The sequence below is a fragment of the Neopsephotus bourkii genome, unplaced genomic scaffold (genome assembly GCF_033783945.1).
Source record: "Neopsephotus bourkii isolate Nb327-2 ecotype Australia unplaced genomic scaffold, CSIRO-AGI_Nbou_v1 NB_1768, whole genome shotgun sequence".
NCBI classification, from domain to species: Eukaryota; Metazoa; Chordata; class Aves; order Psittaciformes; family Psittacidae; genus Neopsephotus; species Neopsephotus bourkii.
In genome coordinates this window covers 2,958,299-2,984,703 of record NW_026902242.1, presented here as the reverse complement: position 1 = coordinate 2,984,703, position 26,405 = coordinate 2,958,299, and the positions used below count along the sequence as shown (strand labels likewise).

Genomic DNA, 26,405 nt, shown 5'->3' with positions numbered 1-26,405 from the left:
TGAGCCAGTAATCACAGAAGCAAAGTATAAATCAAACAAAAAGACTAAATTGAGAACGTTTTCAAACTGGGAGCTTTTGCATTTCTTGCCCACTTTTAAATAAAAACTTCAAAAAGGCTTTTCAAATCCTGGCAGTGCCAGAAAACTGGAAGCTGCTTTGGAAATGTCTGACTAAAGTGCAAAACTGCCTTCTTTTCTCCTAACTGGAAAGTGTTCATTCCTCATGTAGCAATGCAGTTATTCTCAGTGTGACTTTTAAGGACATGGCACTCAGTTCCGCTGCATTATTAAGCTTATGTTTTTAGCTGTCAGCTCCTCAAAACATCCTAATGAGTGAAAGGATCTGATAATGGACATTACTGTAACCAATTCACCCACTGTTTGCTCTGCTAAGCCCATTAGGCTTGCTCCAAATGTCCTCACAGAGAGAAATCTGGAAGTGAACAAGGTTGCATAAGGAGCAGTGAATCCATCTTTCAGCCAGGTCAGGACCCTACAATTACCCAGAGTTGTGTCACAAACTGTGCAATGCCAACATCGGAGCACCTCTACCCCCTCAGGGAAGAGGTCCTGTTCAGTAAGTCAAATGTATTTTTGTACCTGTATTACCAGCTTTATTTGTGAAATAAGTAGTCCTTTATAGCTCCATGGGTTACTGTGACTACTTGAAATATTAACCAATCTGAACTACAGATGTATTTGTATATACTCAACACTACATGCAAACAGTGTTATGATTAACAAAAAGGAGAACTTGAATATTTTACATCTAGTCCAACAAAAGGGGAATTAGCTGCCTTGATCATGGAGTAAGGTGGAAGAGCTACAAACGTGAAATAGAATTTTCTTTAGTTGCCCCTTTAAGTCTTATGCAACTTTTCTCCACAAAACTACACATCTGGAGACCTAGTACAGCAGAAACCTGGAACATTTAAAGGTTCTGAAATGTAGCACAGGACATATCTAAACATACAAAGCTGACCATGAGGCATAAAACCATAGAAGACCTCAGACAGCAGGCAGCTACTTAAACACCATTCACACACATGTGCTTTTCACAGACTGAAGTAATGTTCAGCATCAGACAAAATAATGAGACATTAGTCAGTTATTCTAATAGTTTTTCAGGCAGATTAATGCCTAATCCTAAGTATTCCCAACCATCATTTGTTTTTAGATGAACCTCTTCCTTTTGTACATAGAGGAAGGAAACCCCCAGCAATTTCATACTTTACATTTTAGTTACTGGTCATTGAATTTTGGTAATTCAGCAAAGACTATTCCAATTTCTCAATTTAACCATTCTGGAATATTGCAGTGTACAGAACTCCTTCTACAAGTGCTTTTAAGTTGAGTGACTAGCTATATGCTATAGTGTGCCTGCTGCAGCCAACATCTACTGTAGAGATTTGGGTTGAAAATTCAGTTTTTCCATAGTTTATTCCTCTCCTGACTTCACCCTCTTTCTTGAGGTATGCCCTATAGCCGTGTGTATTTCAGATAGGCACTGAGTCACCCATAGCTTCTTGCTTTTAAAACAGTTGTTTACCAAATGTTACAGACATTTAAGAAAAGCAGTTGTCCTTATTTGATATTAGAAATACTCAGCTCAAGGGAATAAATTTTCAAATGTTTTCTGACTGAGCAAATTTATTCTCATTATTTCCACGTTTTCTGAAACAAGAAGGGCTGGGAGGGAAAAATACTGGCTACAGTGAAGTAATACAACTCTAAGAAGAGTTTAGTACATAGGCAGATGTTCAGTACACCTCTAGTTTATGTCTCTTTCTCCTTAACCAGAGCAACTTCAGGAACTCAGCGGAGTTCCAAAGACAAAGTCCAATACAACCAAGGGAAATGTCAGACAGCTTATGGAAGTGTTCTGGGCCAGCTGTATGTATAGCCCAGGTCACAGCTGCAGCATGGACATTATCTTAAAGGTTCTCTGCAGCAACAGAGCTTGAGATTACTGTCTACTATCAGCAGTTAAAAGTGTGTATGTTAGAGAACAAAATCCTAGAAGCATCTAGAGTCAACCAGAGTATCTATTCTTCAGGTGTGGGGTACTGTAATATTCTAATTTATTTTAGGTATTAGTTTTCTGAGACTTCATTAGGGAAATATTTGGATGTATTTTCATAATTAGAATGCCCATATAATCCATCCTTATTACAAAAAGTTCAAAATTTACTCAATCTCTGTAGCTATTAAAAATATTATCATATATTTGGGACTAATGGCATCTCAGGAAGTAGCTCAACAAGTGTTGGGAAAAAACACGGACTCTGTGGATCAGCCGAGAGACCTTGGAACACATCCTGAGGGAAGGCTGGGAAAGCATGAAAGAGGTTCCAGAAGCCAGAAGGCCTACACGAAAACAGTAGAGTTATTATGTGATGCGCTGAAAGGGCAAGGGTATTCATCCTGCATGTTTTTCACACACAACACAAAGGTTTGGATGGACATACCTTATATATGAACACTGGTTTTTACTTGAATTAAAATGCATTTCCAGTATGTTTTAAGTTGTGGGGCCCTGTATATTCTAACTTATTTTAGATAAACAAAATACACTCAACTCATCATTAAATGTACAAACCTCATAGTGTTCATATTCATCCACATCAAATGTCTTAAAGTCAAAAAATCCATGCTGCAAGGCCTAAAAGGCAATAAGGTGTCAGTTTATAGCAAAATATCATATAGAATCTAATTTTATAATACTGTTTTTGAGCTCAAAACCAAAACACTTAATGTTTCTGCTTTTGGTTCCTTGAAGCCTCCATGTTAAGACAACATAACATTTTGCACAGATTAACACATAACAAAAACTCCAACAAAGTCACTAAACCACATTAGGCTCTTTTTAGCCTTTCAAAGACATTACAATGGGACATAAAGTTGTTGCATATCACTTAAATCATCAAATTGATTCTCCCCATCCCACTATGTACATATGCTTTTTATTGTAAGGCAGATGACAAATTAAAAAGAAATTCCCTTTTTGTCATACATCCATTCAACAATTTCTATGCTGAATATATATTCATGCAGCTGGACATAAAATATAGACCAGCAAGTTTATTGATTTTTCCATACTTAATATGATACTCTGACTTTATCACCATCATACCCAGGGAAAATGGCACATGCAGGATAAAATACTGTCTATAACCTGTTTTGTGATTTGTTTTTATACACATTCCACTGATAGAATGACTTTCACTAGACTACCCAGTATTTATTATAGGACTGAAAGAAGCCAAGTTTTGTATTTGATTACTGGACTATTATTAAATACGCCCATTTTGTACTAAAGGTTTGCGTATAATACCATACAAAACCCAATTCTATGAATAAGGAATTCATAGCCTGAATTTCTTCTAAGGAATAGGTGGAAGATAGCTCTGCAATCTAGTGCATTGACAGAAGTACAGACACAACACTCTAGGATTAAGGTGTGATAAAACCACACCACAGATCTGTGATTTAAAAAAAACAATCATCATCACTCCGCCATTATTTGCTACATATAAAGCACCTTTTCGAAGACAAAGGAAAAATAGCTTTGTTATAGACAATGCAGGCTCAACACTGGGGCTGTCATGAAACCTAAGGTATCAAGAGGTTTGTCTTAATAGGAAAACCTATCTCATTTTAGCATGGTTGGCTGGCTGCACTCCAGAATTTGTGCCCCCCCTGAATTACATGTTATGTAATTCAAACACCAAATTTACCTAGGTAGACTGAGATTTTTCTTTAGATTAAGTTTTTTGCTCAAAGTGGTTTCTTCCTCTGTAGGAGAACTGGACAAAAATTCAGTAAGAAATTTTATGGGAACCAAGGAGGAAAAACTGATGTTCAAAGTCCTTCTGACAAGTTTGTTGCAGATAAATTACAGGGACTGCACTGCCTGCTTCACAGAGCTTCAGGAGCTGTAGAATGCCACACAAATTAGAGTCTTGCTGTTAACTGACAGCTCCTTTCCCACCCCCACAGAACTAAAAATATTAAGCTGTATCTCTCTGTTTTCAATTTTGAAGAAACACTTGTTTTGCCACACTTATAAGAATTACAAATAATCTACAAAGTGTCTGTATAGAGCTGTTCACACAGCTTGCTCCCTTCATCAAGATCACTGGGAAATGATGGACAAAATCTCATCTTTGCTTAGAGTATGAAGTACATAACACAAGGTTGCAAATTAAGATGTGATGTTACATTTTTAAGGAAGCCATACTGGATCTTAATCTTCTCCAGGACCAGGCCTGTTGAAAGTGACACATCAGAACACCAGTAAGATACATTAGTTTTCATTCTTTGTAACAGAAGATACAGGTGAACCAAGTGTCTGGGGGATAAGCTGGGATCAAGTACTTCCACGAACAGATCAGATTAAATCACAGCATACCTAGATGTCTGTCACATTTGACTTTATGAACCTCTGTTATTCCTTTTTACCACTCATCATAAATGATCTATTGCAGATCTACAGCAAAGCTAGTGCACTACCTCGCAGTGTTAAGAACAGCCAGGCCTGGGGTGTTTGCACATTCTGATTCAGAAGGTGAAGTTCAGAAAGCTGTTAGAGACCAGCCAGCTAGATAAAGGTGTAATCTTCCTCCATGTTCACTACTCGCAGTCCTCAGTAACTTAGGGTTCATGACAGCATCCACCTCAACTCACAGCTTTTGCTTTGAAACCAGATCTAATATATTTTCACAGTATTTTCCTTCTTGTTTTTCAAGTCAAGTGAAATCTGTTTTGCTAAGGAAGTGTCATTACCTTATTTATTCCCTGCAAACAGTCCAAGATCGTAAGATTGTACGTGCAGTTCCCAAATGAAGCATCCCTATGGATTTAACACAAATATTTAAGATACACTGAATTATTTGAAGAACTTGGGGAAAGGCAGCACACAATGGAATATATTCAAGTTATTTCATTGTCTTTAAGAATTCTGAATTAAAGTTCAAAGAAGATATCTTGTAGAAGCTTGTTGATGCAAAAGCACACTCCTACCAAAGATGTAGCCCCTTGGAACTGCAGTTAGATACTACAAAGCATTTTAAGTGCTACTTTACATCAGCAACTACATGCCCTTTACCAAATTATTCACCCTGTCCTGGAACAGAAAGCTTTGCATCCTCTCCCAATTGTGTAAGGATAGTAGTAAATAAAACAAAACTTGCTTTAACCATTACTAAAGTCTTCATTGAGTTATGCTGTCTAACAGGGAAAGGCAAATAGACTACTAGTCTGGATTTCATTTACAGGCTCTTGTTTTGATGTCTGATTACAGATGTGATTCAAAGATATCCAGATGTAATTAAAGTTGCTTAACCGCAGTTCTGCCACGATGAAAATAACAGTTTCTCTTTAAAAGATGACAGGATACCCCAAAGCAAAACATATTTAAGTGGTTAGAGACAGCAAAATAAAACCAAAATAACATCACCGAAAATACCAACAATAAATGCAGTGTGGCAAGAAGACAAAGTACTTTTCAAAGTGTGCTTCAGAGCAGTTTGCATTTCAGCAGGGCTCTCCCTGGGCAGATTATTTCCTAAGCACTCATTGAAGGAATGTTTTCTAGTTTTGCTCTAAGCCATCTTACCCAGAGTGCTAAGAACTGCAATTCAGCACAACAGCAACATTTTAGGTTTCAGCCAGCTACAGCTCTAATCTATAATTGAGTCAAAATTGCAATCTTCCATTGAAAACTTTCCTTTGTTGACAGTCTGCTTGCTCTAAGTTACATGAAGGTTTTGTATTGATGTGCTCCTTCAATTCCAAGTACTTTAAGACTAGAATATTCTCTCCCATTCTTTAAGAAGAGAGTAAGCAGCTTTGAGCAAGCAATGTTGATAGAAGATGTATTTAAGCAACTGAAAAGCTCCAATTTTGGTAATGTCATATTACAGGCAGGCTATTCTAGAAAAGCTTTCAAGTGATTAGAGTATTAAAAGATACTTAGTACAGTGTTTTAGAATAGAACTTTCAAGTGTGAATAAACCTTCAAGATTCAAATCCAACAAAGTAGGTTTTCAAAATAAAAAGCCAGAAAGTATTTTCATTACATTAGATAAGCAGAACATATGAAAGCTGTAAAATGTAACTTAACAGACAATACATTTTTGACAGGAATAAGTTAGATATCGTTTTAGCACAAAAGGATTTTAGCAAACAAAAGGGCCTTCCAAGCAAAAAACAATCTTAAGGCCCCCATGGAAACATGTATAACAGAAAAGCTGTAAAAGCTGTAATAGTTTTCTGAAGCAGCTGACAGAAACAACAAAACCTAAACCAATGCAAACCACAAAATTAACTATTTAGAGAAACATAAATGGAAAATATGATTGTAGGAGATGTTCTGCAGTACATGCTATTTTGCTATAGCAGGAATCTAGTTTTTATTCCCTCTGTAAGTACCACTTCAACTGATAAGGCATCCGATACTGCAGTACATAAACACAACACCAGGGAAAAAAGCCACATTATCTCTAATCCATTAATAGCACAGAGCAAGAGAGAGAACGGAGAAGAGGAAGGGACACTGAACTCAACCTCGCTGTCCAAGGTAAGCCTATCACAATACCAGGTGTGCAGTATTCATAGCTACAGTGCCCACAGACAGCTATTTCCAGTGAGGTGCACAGGGATGCTGGCAGCTAACATCCACTGCTACATCAGCCATGCCTCAAATGTCTCATTTCTGTCACTGTGCACCTTACCATTAGAGTAGGTGCACTCTGCCTGGAGAAAACAGCTCTGCTGACACATGCCATCCACACACAGTGGAATAACAAAGACTGAAAGCCAGGAAAATTCAAAACAGGCAAAGGTTGGGAACGAACAATAGAAAAGCTGTTTAAGCCTGATCTCAAATTCCCAGAAACATAAAGAGTAGCAGAATTCTAATGTTGGGGCTACTTTTTCTAAAGAAACACAATACACTGAGTTAACATCTGAAAACCTCACACACATATTTCCCCCCCCCCGCCCCCCCTTTAACTTTTGTCTAGGTATGCAATAATAGATTGAAGCCATAAACAAGCACCAGACATGAATGACAGTACAGCAGAGTAGTAAATAACACCTGGAAGCAGCAGCTTGATATTACCTCATGCTTCAAGAGGAAGCATGAATGTATGTATTTTTTCTTTTCTAGTTTCCAAAAGCACAATTGGCTGACCAGAATCAATTCCAGATGCAAACCCCTCTCTGAAACTTACTGCTTTATGCTCCAGAATTTTAAGCTAAGCTATCTACAGGTATTAAGTTTAGGTGTAAGAACAAAAAAATTAATCTGGCAGAAGTTTTATGTACAATCCATGAGAATTCCGCGTGCTGGATCCATTGTTACAGTACAGCAGTATCTGAACTACAGGAAAGGCAAGTGCCTGTGGACTCTATTATGAGATGAAACCCAAGTTACTCATTTCAGAACAGAGGCAAGCAACAAAATACACATTACAGAGCTGTTTTAAATGTTAAAAAAAGTAAAAAGGTTTATTTATGAAGCCCAGTTGCAGTGTATTTATGAAGTGCCATTTTTTAACTTCAATCTTCCTATTAAATAGATGATTTCATATTATTCCAGAGAAGTGTTAGTATTCCTGTAGAGTTCAGTCAAAGGACATTTTGCAGAAGTGTTAAACAGGGCAGATGCTTAATGACAATCTTACTGCCAACAGTATGTCTTCAAAGGCATAGAAATACTTAAAAAGCAAAGATGAAGAGTCTATCATGACCTGATTTCCTGAATGTTTCCGATAAACTACTTAAGTAAAATATCTTCCTGTTTAGAGGGAGTTGGCTGAGGTATTTTAAGTCACTTACTGTTTTGGTTCTTTCTTTGGTAAAAGCAAACCTAAAACAAATCTCCCCCCAACTAATCACCTTGATGACTTCCTCCAGGCAGAGGCCGAGTTATCAAGTTCTTTTTCTATCCCAGAGAAATGGGTGAGAAGTCATGTCAAACCATTAGAATCACATAATCCCAGACTTGTTTGGGTTGGAAGGGACCTTAAAGCTCATCCAGTCCCAACCCTCTGCCATGCACAGGGACACCTCACACTAGAGCAGGTTGCTCCAAGCCCCTGTGTCCAACCTGGCCTTGAACACTGCCAGGGATGGGGCAGCCACAGCTTCTCTGGGCACCCTGTGCCAGCGCCTCAGCACCCTCACAGGGAAGAGCTTCTGCCTTAGATCCAACCTGAACTGCCCCTGTTTCAGTGTGAAACCATCACCCCTATCATTACAGCCCGTGATGAAGAGTCATTAAGAAGCTTTGTAAATATTTAAAAACCAAATTTCATCTTATTTTCTTTAATCCTCCTGAATTAATGAGTTTACTGGAGAAAACTAAATCATTAAAAACTAACTCAGAGCAGCTAGTTCCATTCCACCATTCTTCCTACTGATTTTGTGTAAATTTCCAGACCATGGATAAAAATACTGGATACTGTCAGAACTAGTATTAACCTTTACAAAAATCCTGTTTGAAATGCAGCTCTTCTCATGCCAGATTGAGAAGTCAATTATATAGCACCCGATCCACCAGCATGCATTTTCTTTTCATCAATGACAGACATATTTCAAAAGGTTTAGAGCAATAATTAATAAAACTAATTTTAGCTTGCATAAAATGCAGCATATTCTGAATGGGCCACACTTTGCACCACAGTAACACCAAATGAAAAGCACTGTTATAAGGAAGAGTATTGTAAAATAAAAATACATTTACTAACCTTGAAGAAACATATGGTTTTACATGAAATTAATTCCAGACATTCCTCCTATTGAAACTTATTATCTCTTATTCTACAGTCACCATCCTATCCTATAGGAAACTAATGTATGTGCTTATGTTTAAGGCAGTAGTAATTGGGACTACTTGTTGGTATAGAAAAACATTCCAGTGTTTTTACTGGTATAAACCAAGCTATTTGCATTTCAAATGTTAAAACTTTTTGTTCAACTCAAAAGTCTGTTTAAAAAAGCACAGAAGAGAAAGCAAGACCTCATTTCATCTCAGAATGATAGAAAGGAGCACATATAGACATCTCTGGCACTGTTTTACAGTGCGGGTGCTCCAATTCCTGTTGCTGATGTGCTGATTACAGTATTCTTCTCGTCTTCTATGGCCAAATGCATAACCACCTTGATTTGCAAACAGTTTTACCGTCACCTGATAGCACTCTATTTGCTTTCAAAATGAGAAAAATGTGTCTGTTTCTATGAGATACAGATGTGGTATGAATCTGAGCCGGCATTCCAGAGCTGCAAATCCCACATCTGATTTCACAGTTACTGTAGCTGACCTCAATACTGCAGAACACTTTCCTTCCACCAAACCTCTAAACACTGTCAATAACAAAACAGTGTTTGCCAAGCACTTGCCAATAAAGAAACAAAACCCAAAAGCTACAAACTAAAACCTAATTCTGGAATTTATGTTGTATCTAGAGTCTGAACACACACTAAAATATACTGGGTTCTCTTTAACATAAAGTCAATACAGAGCAGTTTGAGGTAAAAATGTAAAGCTTAGTTTCACAGTGGGAAACTGGTATTTATGATTATTTCAAATGCGGTTAGCATCATTTGCTTAAATGGAAGTGAGAAGTTACAGTGCAAAATCTTCAAACGACTTGAGTGTCACAGTGAATCAGCCAAAAATAAGTGTCTCAAAGAGAGTCTTGCCTTATCTTCCTGCTTTATCTCTAATTTTTCTATGATAAAACCAAAATCAGAACATTTCCCTGTATCTTGCAAGAGGGGTATTCTGATTTCCTTCCACCCCCAAGCAGTATTTGCTGAAGCTGTCTTTAACTGAAATACCAGCTAAAGATCTAAGCCGATTAAAGCTTTTTGAGGTCGCTGAGCTAGAATAAAGTAAATCAGTTTCCCAGTGATCACTTCATGTAAGCATTCCTCAGTGCTCCGTAAAGAATCTGACAGTCCTGCAGCTTCTACCTATTGAAAGTTATCTATTTCTTTTCCCAAATAGAAGACATTTCAGATATCAAAATAACCAACTTGTTAAACAGTCTGGCTGTAACAATTCAAACAGAGAGGACCTATACTACAGAAGCTGGAGCTCAGAACCTAGATATTGTACCAGAATAAATTCATGTCAGTAAGAACTGAATACCAATGATTCAGTATCTCAAATTCTTTCTTTCCTAGACCTTAGGAGGGATGCAGTAAGACATTTGGCTATGGTTTTCATTGTACATAAGTGAGTTTAGTTCTTTTCAAATCACTAAAGATGTGAAGGAGTACAAACTTCCTCATAGCACCAACTTGTCTCTCCACAGTAGAGCTTGATGCCAAGCAGCTATAGCCCCCCTCACCTGCAACAGCTTCCAGCACAGGTTCATTTGCTGGAGCCTCAGTATCAATGCTATATTTTGCACCAGAGGTGTCTTAAATATCTCAGAATGGACAGGGAGAGAAAAGAAGCTGAAAGGCCCTGGAAAAACAGGGAAGGAGGAATCAATTCTTTCTTCCCCATTCCCAGCTAACCTAGATTGACCCACTGCCCTCATCAGACTCTACCTGCCCTCCTCTCAGCCCCAGTAATTCTTAAGCTCCTTCTGCATCTCATAGCTGTTCCTATGAATTCAACTCCCAAATATCCCCTCCCTTATCAGATTCCCCATTTCTTACCTAGCCTCCTATCTTGTTTGGTTCCTTCAGTTTCTTTCCTCACCCCCCTTGTCTCACCTCCTGTACAGCTAGATTACACAGCCTTCCTTCCCAGCAGGACAAACTATACCGCAAGTAAGAGAATCTGCTTAGGCTCTCATCCAGTGTCAAGACCTGACATACGCCAAAGCAGCTGCAAAAGAAACTGAAGTGCTTTCCAGCCCCAAGCCATATATGAAAGAACACTGAAGAAACCAAAATGTTTAATTCTTCTAGCAAAAGCTCACATCACTATATTCCTTCTAGAAACAGCATGGCTCTGCTCAAGACTGCCTCCCTCACATCCTCTAAAATACCCAAAGCTTTGTGTTACAAACCCCCAAAAGCATACCAAAATCCACAACACAGAAAGCCCACTGCAAAACACACATCCTCTCCCAAAGAACTTCAGTTTTAGCCAATCATTTATCTCACAGCAACCCAGAGCTTGAAACACAGGGACAAAGACTGCAGAGGATCGATGTTTCAGAAGACTGCCTACTTTCTCTGTTATTGCCCTCTTCTACTGAAGCTGATAAACAGAACAAAGTGGTTATACTTTTGTAACCATTTTGACAGGCCAGACTGCAAAACCTGAGTAGTCTCTTTGCTAGATACTGCCTTCTTCAACATTTTCAGCTAGTGTTCTCTCCCAGACATGCAATGCTCTTTATATATAATATAAAGTTATCTTTAGAAAATCTTGTGGGGTTTTGTGATTTTTTAACTCCCTGGTTTGCTGACATAACTCTTTTCAAATAGAATGCTATGAATTCAAACTTATAAGAACTTGCTTTGAATAATTAACACTTAAATGACATTGTTTTGTGTCATTATATTTGTGACTGTGGTTCCTACAGCCACACAAGAAATCACAGAGCAAATTACATTCACTACTCCCTACCAGTCGAGCAGAAATAGCGTTTTGTATTAGTACTGCTGTTATCATCATCATTATTATAAAGAATTGGCTGCAAGGCAAAGGCCTGTAGCCTTTGGTTTGAGGAAGCAGGGTCTGCAAATAAACTATTCCTCCCAGTTACAATTTTGGGATCTGACAACTCAAATTCTTCACTTAAGTTTTCTCCACACCTTAATCTTTGCTTTGGCAGGGGAGAAAGGAACCTAAAGACATAGCAACTTACTGTGATTCCAAAGAATATGTTTCTGTCACTGCTGAACAAGATCCAGCTATTCCCAGAAAACATACATGCTCCACTAGTTTTCGTTTTTTAAGCAAGTCCTGAATAAGATAAGGTCAAGATTCTGAATAATTTAAATCACTCTAGTATCAAAAGCTCTTATAAGAAAGAAATACTCCTGACAAAGTTGAACTACTAAGAATTTTATACAAAAGGGAGAATAATGATTTTTGGACTCCACCAAAATGCTACAGATGAAATTCCTACAAGGAAATTTCACTTATTGCTTTCCCCAAAATAATGAGGAGATAGAATGTACTGACACAGTTTCTGTGCTCAGAATAACAGTTGCTTCAAATAACGTTTTCTAGCAATCCCCCAATAGCTGAATCTTCTGCAAATAGAAAGGACCAATGTAATTATATGAAACTGGGAGAAGATTAGGAACCAAAGAATCTAAGAGGTAGAGAAAACCATACATTATTCTTTAACTTAGATTATCACTCCTGTATTTTATATAGGATTTGGACCACTAACATGTTTAAAATAACTCACTTTTTTATGCAGTGTACCAAGTATATGTTATAATTAGCTAAAAAGTTATGGATATTGATAGCTCAGCAAACTTCTTGGGCTTTGGAGAGGTACCAAGGACCAGGTCAGTGTATAAACTCCCTGCCAATATAAGCCATCACTGATTTTAAGATTTCATGGTCAGACTGGACTTCAAACACAAATCCATTACCAACAGTTTATACTGTATCTGGCTCGTGTACAAGCTATGAGGAGAGAGAATGTGATCTTCCTTTGCTGAGTGGCTGCAGAATCAGATGAATTTGATACAGACAGGGTAGATCTACATTCAGAAATGCACTGGCTGACAGTGAACACCACTTGTGACATGCTGACTGCCCCCAAAAAAGAGGATTTTGACCTTCTTGCCTTTTATTGCCAGTGTTTGCATAACAATAGTATAAGGTATTTCCATTCCTAAAGCGCAAGGGCACTTTATGGCCCAAACCATAAAAAAAGTTTGGAAGTCTATTAGATAGGCATGACAGCTAGAACTCCTCAGATTTAAGTCTCAGTAGGACATTAGTACAGGCAATAAAGACGGATTGATAGAAATTAGCTATGATTCATTGGAAACAAATAGGCAAAGCATCTTAATTTGAACATCAGTACTTGTTCTGCAAAACAGAGAAAACGTAACAGCATAAACCCCTCTTCATTCAAGTAAGTCTAGATGTAAGTCTAGATGCTTAGGTACTAGGGAATTTAAAAGATGGGAATGACTTCCAAGTAGTAAAACAGGGTACCTGATGAAGTAAGGTTTGAATTGCTCAACCACGAACATGCTAAGAACTGTTTTCAAAACATGATAGTTTGTAAGACTGGAAGTTTTACTTAATACTAGTTTGCAAGACTGGAAGTTTTACTTAATACTTAATCTCAGGAGCTTTCTTATTCCAACACAGAACAAGTAATCCCACCAGAAGTAAACAGTATCTTTTCCTGGAGACCAGTCTGAAAAATCTGTATTTAACAAATTCCAAAACACAAAAGCTAGGCCCATTTCTCATGTTCACATACCTAAATGGAAGATAAGGTGGATTAGATCCAGACAAAAGTGTTCTGTAAGCGTCTTCTGGTGTTTTCTTCAAGTATATTACCTAAAAGGGATGGGGGGGAGAGGAAAAAATATCAGCCCTGAGCCTGAAAAGTCATTAACCACATGTAAGCTTCCCCAGCCCATTACACTGCTAAGAATGTATGCTATACTCCTTCATGACCAACTCCTGCGACATTTATAGGAGTAAAGTAAAAGATTCAGAAATCAACAGAAGTCAACAGAAACCGGGAATTCTGTTTTGTGATTCCCCTCCTTTAAAAAATGATAAAATAAATTAAAAAGCCAAAACAAACCCCCAAACAAACACATATTGTGGCAACTGAGAGACCTTAAGACAGACCCAACATCATCCTAAGAAGAAAAATAGGCATCTATCCAGGAGTTCTCTGCCCAACTTCTGATGAGTCCAAGTATCACAGTGTCTGACAAAGAAAACATTTCTCCAGCACAGCTCAATGGAAGATTTTCCAACACAAACATTGTTTGATTCCTAACTGTCAACATCAAACTACTAATTACACAAAAATAATTCAACAAGCCGAACCTGTTACTGTTAGACCAACATACAGTTAATGTAATACCCTAAGCCAAGGTTCATTCGGCTATCACTGAACACCATCAGCTGCACTGGCTTAAGCAAGAAATTAAAATACAACCACATCATGTTGCATTTCAATTCCTATTTACGCAGTAAAACTGATCCTAAAATAAAATTAACTTGGAAAATATATTAAGCAAGTTATTATTTACAAAAGAGTTGTAATCCAGTTTGCAGTGGTGTATTTCATGCACACAAGCATGTTTCTTAAACAATGCCACACAATTTCCCTGACCTTTCCCCCTCCAACTCACACCCAGCACCTACATAGCTCCATATTCACTCTATGCTGTTAAATTCACATTTATGTTAAATTCACATTTAACTCTTGAATATAAAGTATTCTAATAAGGATTTTCTTGACCAAGACATAGGTTAGTTCCTTATCTAAAAGTTTTATTCAACTTTTGACCTTAAGCACATTAGAATATAGGTAAGCGGTGGCTACTTCCACAGTATTTGCAATTTGCCTGAAGTCTAGAGTCGTATCTCAAGTTAATGGGATTCTCAGTATTCTGTAAGGTATCACCATGGTAGGTAGATTTTCTTGCATTTCTTCCTCAAGCATGGACAAGGCAGACAGAAAACAGAAGGACAAAACAAACCCCATAAAGTTGACACAAGTAAAACAGCCTGAAAACTCTTGCCATGATGGAGTGAAAAGAGGGTCCAGAATCATCTCTGGTGGTTTTAAACTACCTCCTACTTCACTGATTTCAACAACTGGTCTACTTTTGAACCAAAAGCCTCGACACAAACTGATCTGCATTCAAAAAGATCTATTCCCTGACACGGATTTTTATTTGCCTGGACTTCCACATTCCCCCCTCCATAATCTCTGAAAGCAATGCATCTTTTCCACCACCAAACCAGACCACAATCTCTAGATGAAAACCATTCCATTCACTCTATGTTATCAGAACAATTGTTGTTTTGTTGGTAGCTCAACTATTGCATTCTTTGTTGTTGGGGTCAAAGCGGTTATTGCTAATATTGGAACAGATTGAGAGATTTACTTAATGGATATATGTATTTACCTAATTCAACAAGTGGAGGGGTCCATTTCTTTGTAGTTTTAAGCTGTCATGGTCTGTCTGCAGCAATGATTGCTAACTAATGGCACCAGCATCATGCTTTCAACCCCTGCTACACAGCAAGGCTATGCTGCTTTCACAGCTCTTTGTAAAGGATTACTTTAGCCTGTGAAAGAAGTCTCCTTTGTCTTTCCCTCTTAGTCCACTTCACAAAAGTTTTGCATTTCAGAAGTGTGCATCCTGTGCAATACTTTCAATGGGGAGTGTATTTCAGAGAAAAATACTGATTTCATTCATGTCAATGTCAATATTCATGTTAGTTACTCACCTTTAAAGCCTAAATTCATGCTTATAGTCAAAAGATCCTTAAAGGGGAGTTCACAGGACTTCAGGGAAAGGTGAGTTTCCATCTTACACAGTTAGGGAGTCAGAAATCTGAAGTGAATCTGTACTACATGAATGTTTTTCTAGTGCTGCAGGTTTTAGTTCACAGGAGCTGTGGTACTTCAAAGCTGTCTCTGCTCAAAGGCATACATATACATGCCATTCTGAACCAGACACTGCTTGCTCCTAATAAAGATACTGGGCTGGAAACAGGAGAAAGATTTTAAGAACACAAAAGGAAGGAGGAAAGGTAAAAAAACACTGAACAGAGCTCCTGAAAAAACAAAGTATTGCAGATGTCAAGAATAATGCAGTAACTGAAGAAGAATGAAGCAGAGAAGGAAACACTACAGTACTTAAAATTAGGGATATCCGTTAAGAAAATTTGAGGGAGGTGTGTTTTCTGACTCTATCAATGAAAAGTCAGCAGCTGAAACTTAGCTTCAGTTCTTAATCTAATATGCTGAATCTTCAGAGAGCTCTCATTCTGCAACACACACAAATAAAAAGAACACAACACAAAGAGCCTGCTTGAATAGTCTACATAAGCTGAATCTGTATCTAAGAAGTAATGCGAGTAAAAGCCTTAAAATAAACAAAGCAAGCCACTTTCCAGACAGTGACTATTGTCTTACAAGAGTTGCTTTACAAGGGACAAGGTTCTCCTCCCCTTCCCCACTGTCACTGCTCTAGCTCGTATCATGTGGCTCTGCTACCTATAAAAAAACAGATTCATTGAATACTAAAAAGTTTCAAGTATTCTTTTTTTCTCTGACCATTCCATTCTTATGCCTTCAACTTCCTAAATAATGATGTGCTAGGAAGAGAAAGCCTCTCACAGCTTTGACACTGTGTGGGCACATGACATGTAGCAGTAGTGGCCAAGAAAATTCATACCACATGTCCTAAAAAGCTTAGAGAATAAAAAAGGAATATTTTGCAAATCCACCTTAACACTTACTCACAATATTTCTCTGCTTGGAAAACACTGCAGTAACTGAAAAGCCTTGGCACTTGCTGACCCTCCAAGGGAGCGGTTATGGATTTGAGCAGTAGTGTGATATGCCTAGATTATACCAGAACAAACCCTTAAAGCTTCAGGTAGGGCTGAGAAGTCTAATTTATTGTTTTAAACCTGGGGGAAGCTCTCACATGTAGTAGTTTGTTATTACCTGGTCATTGGCTGTACTAAAATTACAAACTTAAGAACTCAACAGCTTTTTTCCCTTATTTGCGTTACAGAAGCCTAATGCAAGTCTACCAAAATATACACTTAAAGTAACTGTAAGAAAGAAATATGACCAGCCTATCTGCTATCTACAAGGCAAAAGAGCTCACTGGATCCCTTTTCAGAGTTTTTCACAGTATGGAAGCATTGTGTTTCACCAGGGCTGCTCCAAAGTCAGATATGGGACCACTAATCAAGTTTCGATCTTTAAAGAACTGCAAGAAATAACCACTACTTGTCTTCTGCAAGGGTAGAATTAAAGCTCTAGGTTTACTAGAAGGAGCACGTGCCATACATATATATTCTCTCTCCCCGCTGTCCCATTTCTCTAGAAGTACAAGAGCAGTCACTGGTACAAACAGACTAATATTCCTCCTGCTCTTCTACCCCAAGGAATCCAAACCTTACTAGATAGCAGATCACACAACCAGGTGAGGGCTCCTTGGTTTCCAACCAGAAAAGAAACATAACAAATACCCTAATAGTATGGAAAGAGGAGACCAGCCCTCAATTCATCCATGTTATCAGAAAGCATAAAATGCACTCTCCTTCTCCAAGAATAAATTCTTTGATGACAAGTGGGGAGTTCATGTAATGACTTCAGTATAATTCAATAAAACTTATTCCCTCTCAACCCTCTTCCCCCCAGAAACTGTTAGGGACAAACTGAGACAAACAAGGCTGCTTTAGTTTTGATATGCATGAAAGTACTTGTAATACTATTTTAAAATGATTTTTAAATACTCATTTTTCTTCTTAATTAACTATTGTGGAAAGCTACATAAAATATTCTTTTTGTCCTAATTTGAATAACAGAAAGAATCTTTGCAGAATTCTTAAGAGCAAGGGCAATAATTTAGGAACTGGACATGATTAGCCCAAATGTATTGGAAGTACATTGTAAAAATTGACATTTAGAAAACACATCTACCCAAGATGCAGTTTACAAACAGGAAAGCTATTGCCCACAAAGTTTTAAGACTTAACTTTCCCTTAACCTTATGAGTCTCTTATTAAAATATTTTAATAGCTATAGGGTATTTCAGTGCAACATGTCTAAGCAGCTCCTCATTGGAACAATCTAAGTTGCATAATCACCAGTGGAAACCCATTCCTAGAACTTGATCCACTGTTTTCCATGTTTCAGTTTACACTTAATATTTTAACACCAGCAAAACCAATCCCTCTCAGTTAACTTTCACACACTGGTAAGTGTTCACAGCTCTAAGACTTTCTAGTTTCAAAAAGCTTATGTAATCAAAGGCAAGATGTAAAATCTACAAGACCTGAGATTAAAAAGTACATATATTTCCGTCACAATTTGGACATTCCTACTGTGACAGATGCCAATGACACAGTTCTTTTACTGAAGAATATGATGAGGTTCCTTCAGGTCCTTCCTTACGCCCTATCACATAACCCAAGAGTGTACATCTACTGCATCTGACCCAACACAGTATTTGCAAGTCACACACTATGAAATGCAGATATTATTTCTTGAGAGTGAAATGAGTATGTCGATTGTCAAAACTAAGCTTCTGCAGGTAAAAAAAAAAAAAACAACCCAAAATCAGATTGGTAGGTAGATCATGAATAAGTTTTTAGAATAACTAAAGTCATTTTATGAATCTACATTAGTATCAATCATTACAGAAGAACATGAATGAACTCCCTTAACACCTGCAAGTTTAGGAATACACGTCTATACAAGTAATTCTGGGATGACATACTTTTGTAACATATTGGATACCTTTGTGCAGACTGTTTTCCAACGTGAATTGGAAAGTGACCTTAAGGTGGTTTCAACAAGAGAATAAATACTTTTTTGTACTGATAGCACTGTATTAGTAAAAACTTGTTCTTGGTACATAGTATTTTCAGTAATGATACTTGAAATTTATCCTCAAGTTTTTTGCATCTTAGGATTTAAACAGATCTTTCTCAAGAGCATGCACACACTATCCCCATACATGTAGTAAAACATTTTCTTTAATGACAAGAATCTGCAAACTAATCTTTCAACATTATCATCTGCATTTACTGAGCTTTGCTTTCAGCACGACCTGAAAGAAATACACCAGCTTTCAGAGTATAAAGCCTGACTTAACAGAGACTTCCAGAACGCAGCTGGAACATGCACGTCAGCTTAGAACCAGCAGCTTGTTAGTTCCAGTATTCTAACATGCTACGACAAAGACTCTGAGTTTTCTAGAAGTTGCTTCAATTCTGGACAGTAGAGCAGGAAGGCGAAACTGAAGTTTGAACTACACTGGTATGAAGACACACACATAGCTGTGCAAGTGTCAGCTTGCGACTACCAAAACTTGCATGATATCCTAATAAATTAGTCTTGTGTAACTAAAGCAGCCCTGTGTATTGCATAGTATCTGTAAGATCAGGAGATTGAAATACCTCAGGTTTTTCATTTTTCTGGGTAGATTATGAAATTTAACTAAGAAATCCATCAGTATGCCTCTGGTCCAGTAACTTTAAGAAAGACTGCAAGAAAAGGTCTTCTCCTCCTCAGTATGAATTTCAGTAATGCCATGAGCAGCAACTGAGTTCAAGCAAGTTTAGAGGTAAGTTTGTGGTTTGCATTCTGGTATTCAAGAAAATGGTATCCTATGGGAAGCATGCACATGATCCACCAAAGCCACTCCCTGTGTACTTAAATGAAGTCCCAAAAGTCACACAGCAGAATTTTCAAAGACAGCTTAGGGAAGAATCAAATGACAATCTGCCTGCCCCATCCATTGAGATGCTATTTTCACATGTAGCAGATGTCTCTGAAGAAAGGTTAAAAGAATCCATGTGATAAATAATACTTACAGCATATGCACCTATTAGAAACGCTGCATTTGCTCGTTTTCGTTGGTCAAAGCTGGTATAGTACACTATCTTCTTTCTTGATAGACTGAAATACTGTTAAAAAGAACCAGAAAGCATATTTACTGAGAGAATACATGTTTAAAATGCCTTAAAAAGTCACTTTTCCAAAACTGAAAAAGAAGCCAGAAAAAATTCTTCTACGGTCTTACAAGTAAAGGAAAACAATTTATTGATACCATGAACCATCTTCTTGCATTATAGATAGGAGTGCGAACAAACAGCCACTGTACAAGGGCAGATCTCTTAGCTGTAAATAAACAGCCTATAAAACACTGAACCACAATGTTCAAGATAAAAACCTGGATATTTTTTTTCAAGTTTAAAGATTTGAAACAATAACCTATGAACACTGATAAAAGACATTGAAATTTTTAGACTAAAACACCCCCCATATGTGAAATTTCACCAGCACATTAATTCTGTGGAGAAGAAAAAACTTAAAGCAATCAATCTTACAGGCATTTTGTTAAACTAAACACTACTCTTCCATCTATACTACCTAAAAATGGGGTGACAGACATCATCTTTCTAAAGCTTCAACAGCAAGAACTTGTACTTAAGAAAAAAGACCGCACAAGTGAAAACCCTGAAAAAGGCTAGGCAGAGACAAAACTAGTAACACTGGTAATTCTTCTTTATTTAGGACAAAACAAAGAAGACAAACCCACCCCCCACTCCCCGTGGACAAAACTCCCATTGAAAATAAGCCCAACAAGCACCAGAAAAGAGCAATAATAACAAACTGCAGCAAACTGTTTAAAGCCAGAAAGAGAAGATTGTCACTTAAAAATGGCAAGTTGAGCAGTCCATTGTGTTGTTATTTTTTGAGCTTCATGAATTGCTTCACTTTCTTTGTATTCTGCAATGCTATCAGGCATGTTTTTCCAGCCAGGTTTTTACAGTGCTAGTACAGTTCTGAGGAAGCTATCACCAGACATTCTGGATTCTGCTTCTAAGTATTAGATGTATATGTATCTATTGAAATATTGCAGCAGTTATTTGAGTAGTACCAACTGTATTTCACTTTCAGAAGTGTGTAAATGTTGACTCTCATCCTCAGTCTTGTTGCAAATTTCAGGACAGCTTTAACCACAGAATCATGTTTTCAAAAGAAAAAACCCCAAACAAACAGCTGATAAACTCAGAGGAAAAATTGATGCATCATAGTGAGTTTCTTACTGCCACGTCCCACCAAAAATAGCACCTTTAACAGCAGTTCTAACTGCACTCCAGGCTGGTGTTACTCACAGCTTCCATCGGTGGAAGGAGTGAGTTAATACAGTGAGTATATCTAAATGGGACTGTAATTTCAGAGCTAGCTGGCTGCTGGTGATTAGAAGTGGTTGGATCTTGAGCCCAACAGCAACATCTCTCTCAGCCTATATGCAAACACACAAAGCTCCAGTAGTTATTTAATTAGTGAAGCATTGAATTATTATTACACCTTGACAAAATGAAGCCCAGTATTTTAAGATCCCTCCTTTCTTCCCCCTCCTCAAGTTTTTAATGAGTGTTCTCTAAGTGCAGTTCCACCCATGATGTGTAGGTGGGATAAGATTACAGCAGTTATGCAACAGTGACAGAACTTCAATTAGAACTTGTTGACTGCTCCTTATTTAAAGCAAAGTTCTTTGCAACAGTTTACGGTTCACCTGAAATACTATTTTAAACTGTAAAAAGCACATTCTGCTAGCTAGCCAGAAGTGCTCTATGTAATAAGACCATATTTCCTGGTTTATTTTACTGATGGATTTTTTTTTATGAGATAGCTATGACATGTCATTCCAATTTTGAGATGCTTTTGTACCTGAAAAAAGTGAGAGCTCACCTTAAGAGTTCCCAGAACAGGGAAATGCAAGTAATGTAACACTTTCATTGCTTGATTTTCAGAATTGAAGAGTTTGAGTCTTATAAACCATACTGCTATATGAAATAGTTCACCGGTTTTTGAATCCTGACTAAAGCTTTAACACTAAACCGAAACCTGACATTAACTAATGACTTATAGCATAGCAACCAGAGGAAAATTGCATCAAGATTTTACTGTTCAGAAGTGTATAAAACAAACCACTTTCTATTTGCATGGGCTACAGAAAGTCAAGTTTTACAGTGTTTGCTAAAATGCTAATGTAACATCTCTGTTAGCACAAATCCTCACCTCACTATCAATGCTAAACTATATCATATGCTTTTAGAGAACACTGATTTTCTGACCATGTTTAATAAACCAAGTCCATTTCTTTGGCTAGGCTCAATGATAAAAAAGTGTTAAAGTCTGCTCTAGATTTCCACCTGTATGGATTAGGGCTTTACTTCCCCCAGATACTGAACAACTCCAAAGAACCAAAAAAGTTCCAACAAGGAATTCTTCAATACAGATTGTCTACAGAATAGCTCTAGTTACAGATAACATAGCTGCAAATCATCTTTTTTCTAAAAGAAAACTACGGCAAACACTATGAAGCATGAAATATATTTTTCTTCAGCAGTAAGAAAACGTTAGCAGTTTCACACATCATTACAAGACCAAATGCAACAATGTAATAACAGTATCTGTCAAGATACATCACAGAGGAGCACGCTCAAAGACAATCATTTGAACTAAAAGCAGAGGTTACATGAAAAGGTTTTGGTTTTAGGTGATAATACTAATTCATTGGGTGTATGAGAAGGTTCCAGAAAGTATTATTTGCACTGCAAGATTATTCAACAGATCAGTTCTTGTTTCTAGAAGACCTCAAGATAAATTTACTCACACAGAAACTGGTGACAGGTTTAGAAGATACTAATGTGAACAATTACTAGCTCAACATCTGTTTAGAACCACCAGATTATTTGACGGTATTTTATTTCATGGATATGGTTTACTACACTTGCATTGGTTAAGCAAGAAATTACTGCAATGTGTTTAATAAGCCTGGATCAATGCACATACTATGCATATACACACGCACCTGTATAATTAAGATGCATATATAAACAGGAGCAACTACAAGGCTGGCAAACTGTTCATGGAAATGTACGTATTAAAGCATGCACACGCAGCCCTGCCTCAGAATCTAAGCTGTCCTCAAGGAGATGCTTGCAATCACTATAGTTCCATGTGTATGCCCAGCAGTTTATTGATGTTAATACAAAAATAAACCAAACCCCTCTGTGATTCAGCAGCAATAAAGTTAGCATACAAGAATCATTAACCCCAGAGTTCATAAACCTGCCACAACCTTCCCTCTTCTGCCTCTGACCTTCTCTTCTGATATCATTTATCTCAGCAAGCCCCCTGATCAGCCCTGCTTCTGAATTTACTGAGATTGTGTGAGGCTATACGCTCATGAGAACATACCAGGCTTTTTAAAATAGTTTTTATGAAATCAGATTTATTTAAACAGAAGAAAAGCATATTTCTCAGCAAGCAGAATTCTAAGCAGCAGGAAGATAGCCCAGCCAAGCATTTTCTTGTGCTGTTGACTTGGCTAGTCAGGATCATCTCCATAGCAATCAACAATCAAAACATTACTAACATAGCAAGGTCAGAAAGGTTTTCCTGTAAAGCAAAACCAGGACTTTAACTTTGTCAGCAAATGGGTATCTGCACAAATACTTCAGCTCCTCAGAACAGAACTATTTACTGATTTTAAAATCAGTCAGCATAAAGTAAGGACGATTTTGTTTACAAAGTTGGCCCACTATTAGCACATTTCAAGTACCGTTACCCTTCTCCTACCTGTCCCCTAAGGAAGGAGAGAGGAAGACAGGAAACTGCCTTGGTGTCTAATTCCTTATCTAGAACAGAAATAAATACAGCTGAAAGACCTGGAGGGGAAGTTTGTTTTAATGAGATCTTACACAACCACTTCTCCTGTTTCTACTCACAGAAGTTTTAAACTTACTAAGTCCAAGTCTTTAACTCCTTTTGAGACATCACATCCACACAAGAACCATCACATTTTGTGAATACTTCTTTCATACCATGCTTCTTTTAAAGGTCTTTTTGTATGAAAAGTATAAGAAGCACATCCCCAACCAGGTGTATTCCTAATCATGGCAGGAGTCATCAGGCTTAAGTAGTGTGATTGCCTCAGGGTCCCAAAAGCAGTGCAGCATGGTAATAGCAACCATGCCACAGCAGAGGCTGGATATCTGCAGTTCCTTTTACATCAGCCAACTCCTGCTGTTGGTCACAAGGCAAGGTTACCCTTAATGCAAGGGTATGCAAGCAGCAGATTGCCCAACAAGCTTCTTTCTCCATGTCATTAGTCCAACTGGCACCTCCCACTTCCAGAACACTGGCCACTGGCTGCTTACATGTCCCCCTGGTGCCATGTGAGAATTGCCATACTCTTGTTGCTGTAGTTACTCATTGCATCAATGCCTTGCTGGCAATAAGACACAGGTCATGAACTTATCTTACACAATTGTTCAGCCCTTGGGAATCCTCTCAGTGACACTTGTGAGGTCAGACATGAGAAGATGAGAGGTAGAAGGGTAGAAACTGTGAATCCATAATAGCTAGGACTACAGTACACATCAGATACACTCTTTAAACATGGGGATTTGGTCTTTCAAGCCTACTTAGCCACTGCAGACAGTAACTAAATGAGGACAGTCTGACACATATTTTAACTATTAGAAAAACAAAGCTTACATCAGCAGTACTGGCCTACCTGAGGGGAAGTATCCATCACCCAGGCTGGAATCTATTCATGTGCAAAGTTCTATACCACTATAGCAGTATTCCAAGCTTTAGCTGTTTCAAGTTCAGGTATTACTTTCAAGTGGTTACACGATCAGGTTACCCTTCTCTACTATGCACTAGCAGCTTAAAGCTATCTGTTGGGAATTAGCCTCTGGTAAGGCAGCAGCACAAACAGCAGCTCCTCCCAGCTTAAGCTGCATCTGATGCGCATGAGATTTCTCTGCCCTACTGGTGCATCACATAGCACTGTGGGGGGCTTGCTTTTAAATAAAAATATAAAACTCACATTAAAATTACATCACAGTCTGCTAAATCAACCCTGCAAATGCCAGAGTTACCACTTCAGCTTCAGTTTGCCTCCCTTGTGTATTTTTTTTCTATCATGATTAGAAGCTACTTGCAACAAACAGCTTGCCTCATTCAGTGCACATGGTGATCCCATAACAAGAACAAAGACAGTAGACACACTCCTGCTTAACACTGAATCATCAAGAGACCACAAACAAGCCCCAAGGTATTCACTATTTGTGTGCTTATTTCATGGGTGAAATGCTTGGTACCTAGGACCCAGTCTGAAGATGTTCTAGTTCAACTGCAAAAGTTTAAAGGTAGTCTTCAACAGTGTATTCAGACTGTACTGAGGTCCCAAAATGATGCCAGTCTCAGTCTGAATCTGGAAAAAGCAAAACTAATCTCTGCAGTCCTCATATGCATGGGGAAAGTCAGAATAGGAGGTATATAGAGTAATCGCTTCACAGAGAGAGCATTCTCCACAATCTTTAATAACTCAAATATAAGGCAAGAAACAGCAGAATTAAGGTTAAAAAACCCAAACATGGATTCCTAGTGAGTGAGCTTCACTGGCCATGTGTTTAACTGGGACAGTGACACTGGAAAATAGGCTCCTAAGATAATGTATATATAAGCTCTATCTAGTGTTAATACAGAAAAGGCAAATCCAACCCTTTCCCAATATGAATGAAGGCATTCCAAATTAAAAATACAAGAGTTCAGTATTTTTTTATTTACACCAAATTTTCTGCATGAAGCAGCCATGTAAATTTTCACTAGAAGCACTTTAGTTTTTTTGCAGAAAGGTTATAGCAACTCTATACCACCCCTCAAATTGCAAAATGTCCTCTTAAGACCACCTGAGACAGCATGCCCCTCTATGTAGTCCATAGCATTAACCAACTTGTGTAATGGTTTCACTGGTGCAGCAAACAGTAGCCCCAAAACATAATGCCACTTTTGAGACAGGAATCCTCTTAGCAGTGGCCAGTGTTATCACATCTGTTGTCCCACTTTTCCCTTCTGTCAGCAACAGGCCTAATATATTATAGATTTTAAATTTGTAATATTTAGTGAAGGGTCTCCTTACTATTTGCACACAAGTGGTATTCATAGTGCTTTGGAATTAAAACACAATTCATTTCATGCAGTTGATAAATCTTCTATACATGCTGCATACCATTTTTGCAGGCATCTGGGGACTAGGTTAAATCTCCAGCTACATGCTCCGTGTGCTGGGTCTGGCTGGGATGGAGTTCAACTCTCTCCAGAGCAGGCTGCATGATGCTGTGGTTTAGATTTGTGATTAAAACTGTGTTGATAACACACCAGTGTTTTAGCTTCTGCCAGACGGTGCTCATATAGAATCAAGGCTGCCTGTTTCTCACTCTGCCCCTACAGCAAGTAGTCTGGGATGGGCAAGACACTGGGAGGGCACATGGCCAGAAGAGCTGGCCCCAACAGACAGAAGGATATTCCATGCCATAGTACATCAGGCGCAGCGGTAAAACTGAGGAGCAGGGGTAGCTCGGAGACTAGCCAGGCACCAGTCTACAGGTGAGAGGTGGTGAATACATTTGCACCACCTGCTTTGCTCCTCCCTGTGTCCCCGTCTCTCCCCACTTCTTATTCCCCTACAATCAACAAGCATTATGTAGAAGTCAATAAGAAAGCTTATACAAATATTTTGATAGAGGGATACTTCTACAAGACAGAAAAAGAAACCATTTTTATGTGTAAAAACACATTTTCATAACATTTATTAGAAGCAACATTAAATTAAATGAGATTTATAAGGTTTAACTTTTCCACTGA

General features: G+C 38.0%; 1 protein-coding gene across 5 annotated transcripts in view; it reads right to left on the bottom strand.

Moving 5' to 3' along the window:
- CDC14A (cell division cycle 14A) overlaps positions 1-26,405 on the bottom strand; it is a 73,612-nt gene that overhangs the window by 34,795 nt on the left and 12,412 nt on the right. For 3 of the 5 annotated variants that reach the window (XM_061379008.1, XM_061379004.1, XM_061379007.1), the window contains exons 4-7: positions 19,544-19,636; positions 13,431-13,510; positions 4,786-4,852; positions 2,600-2,662 (exon numbers count right to left, since the gene is read on the bottom strand). In XM_061379008.1, the coding sequence (XP_061234992.1) occupies positions 2,600-2,662; positions 4,786-4,852; positions 13,431-13,510; positions 19,544-19,636 (303 nt within the window). The remainder of the gene's footprint in view (positions 1-2,599; positions 2,663-4,785; positions 4,853-13,430; positions 13,511-19,543; positions 19,637-26,405) is intronic. The other 2 variants (XM_061379005.1, XM_061379006.1) reach the window with 2 other exon arrangements.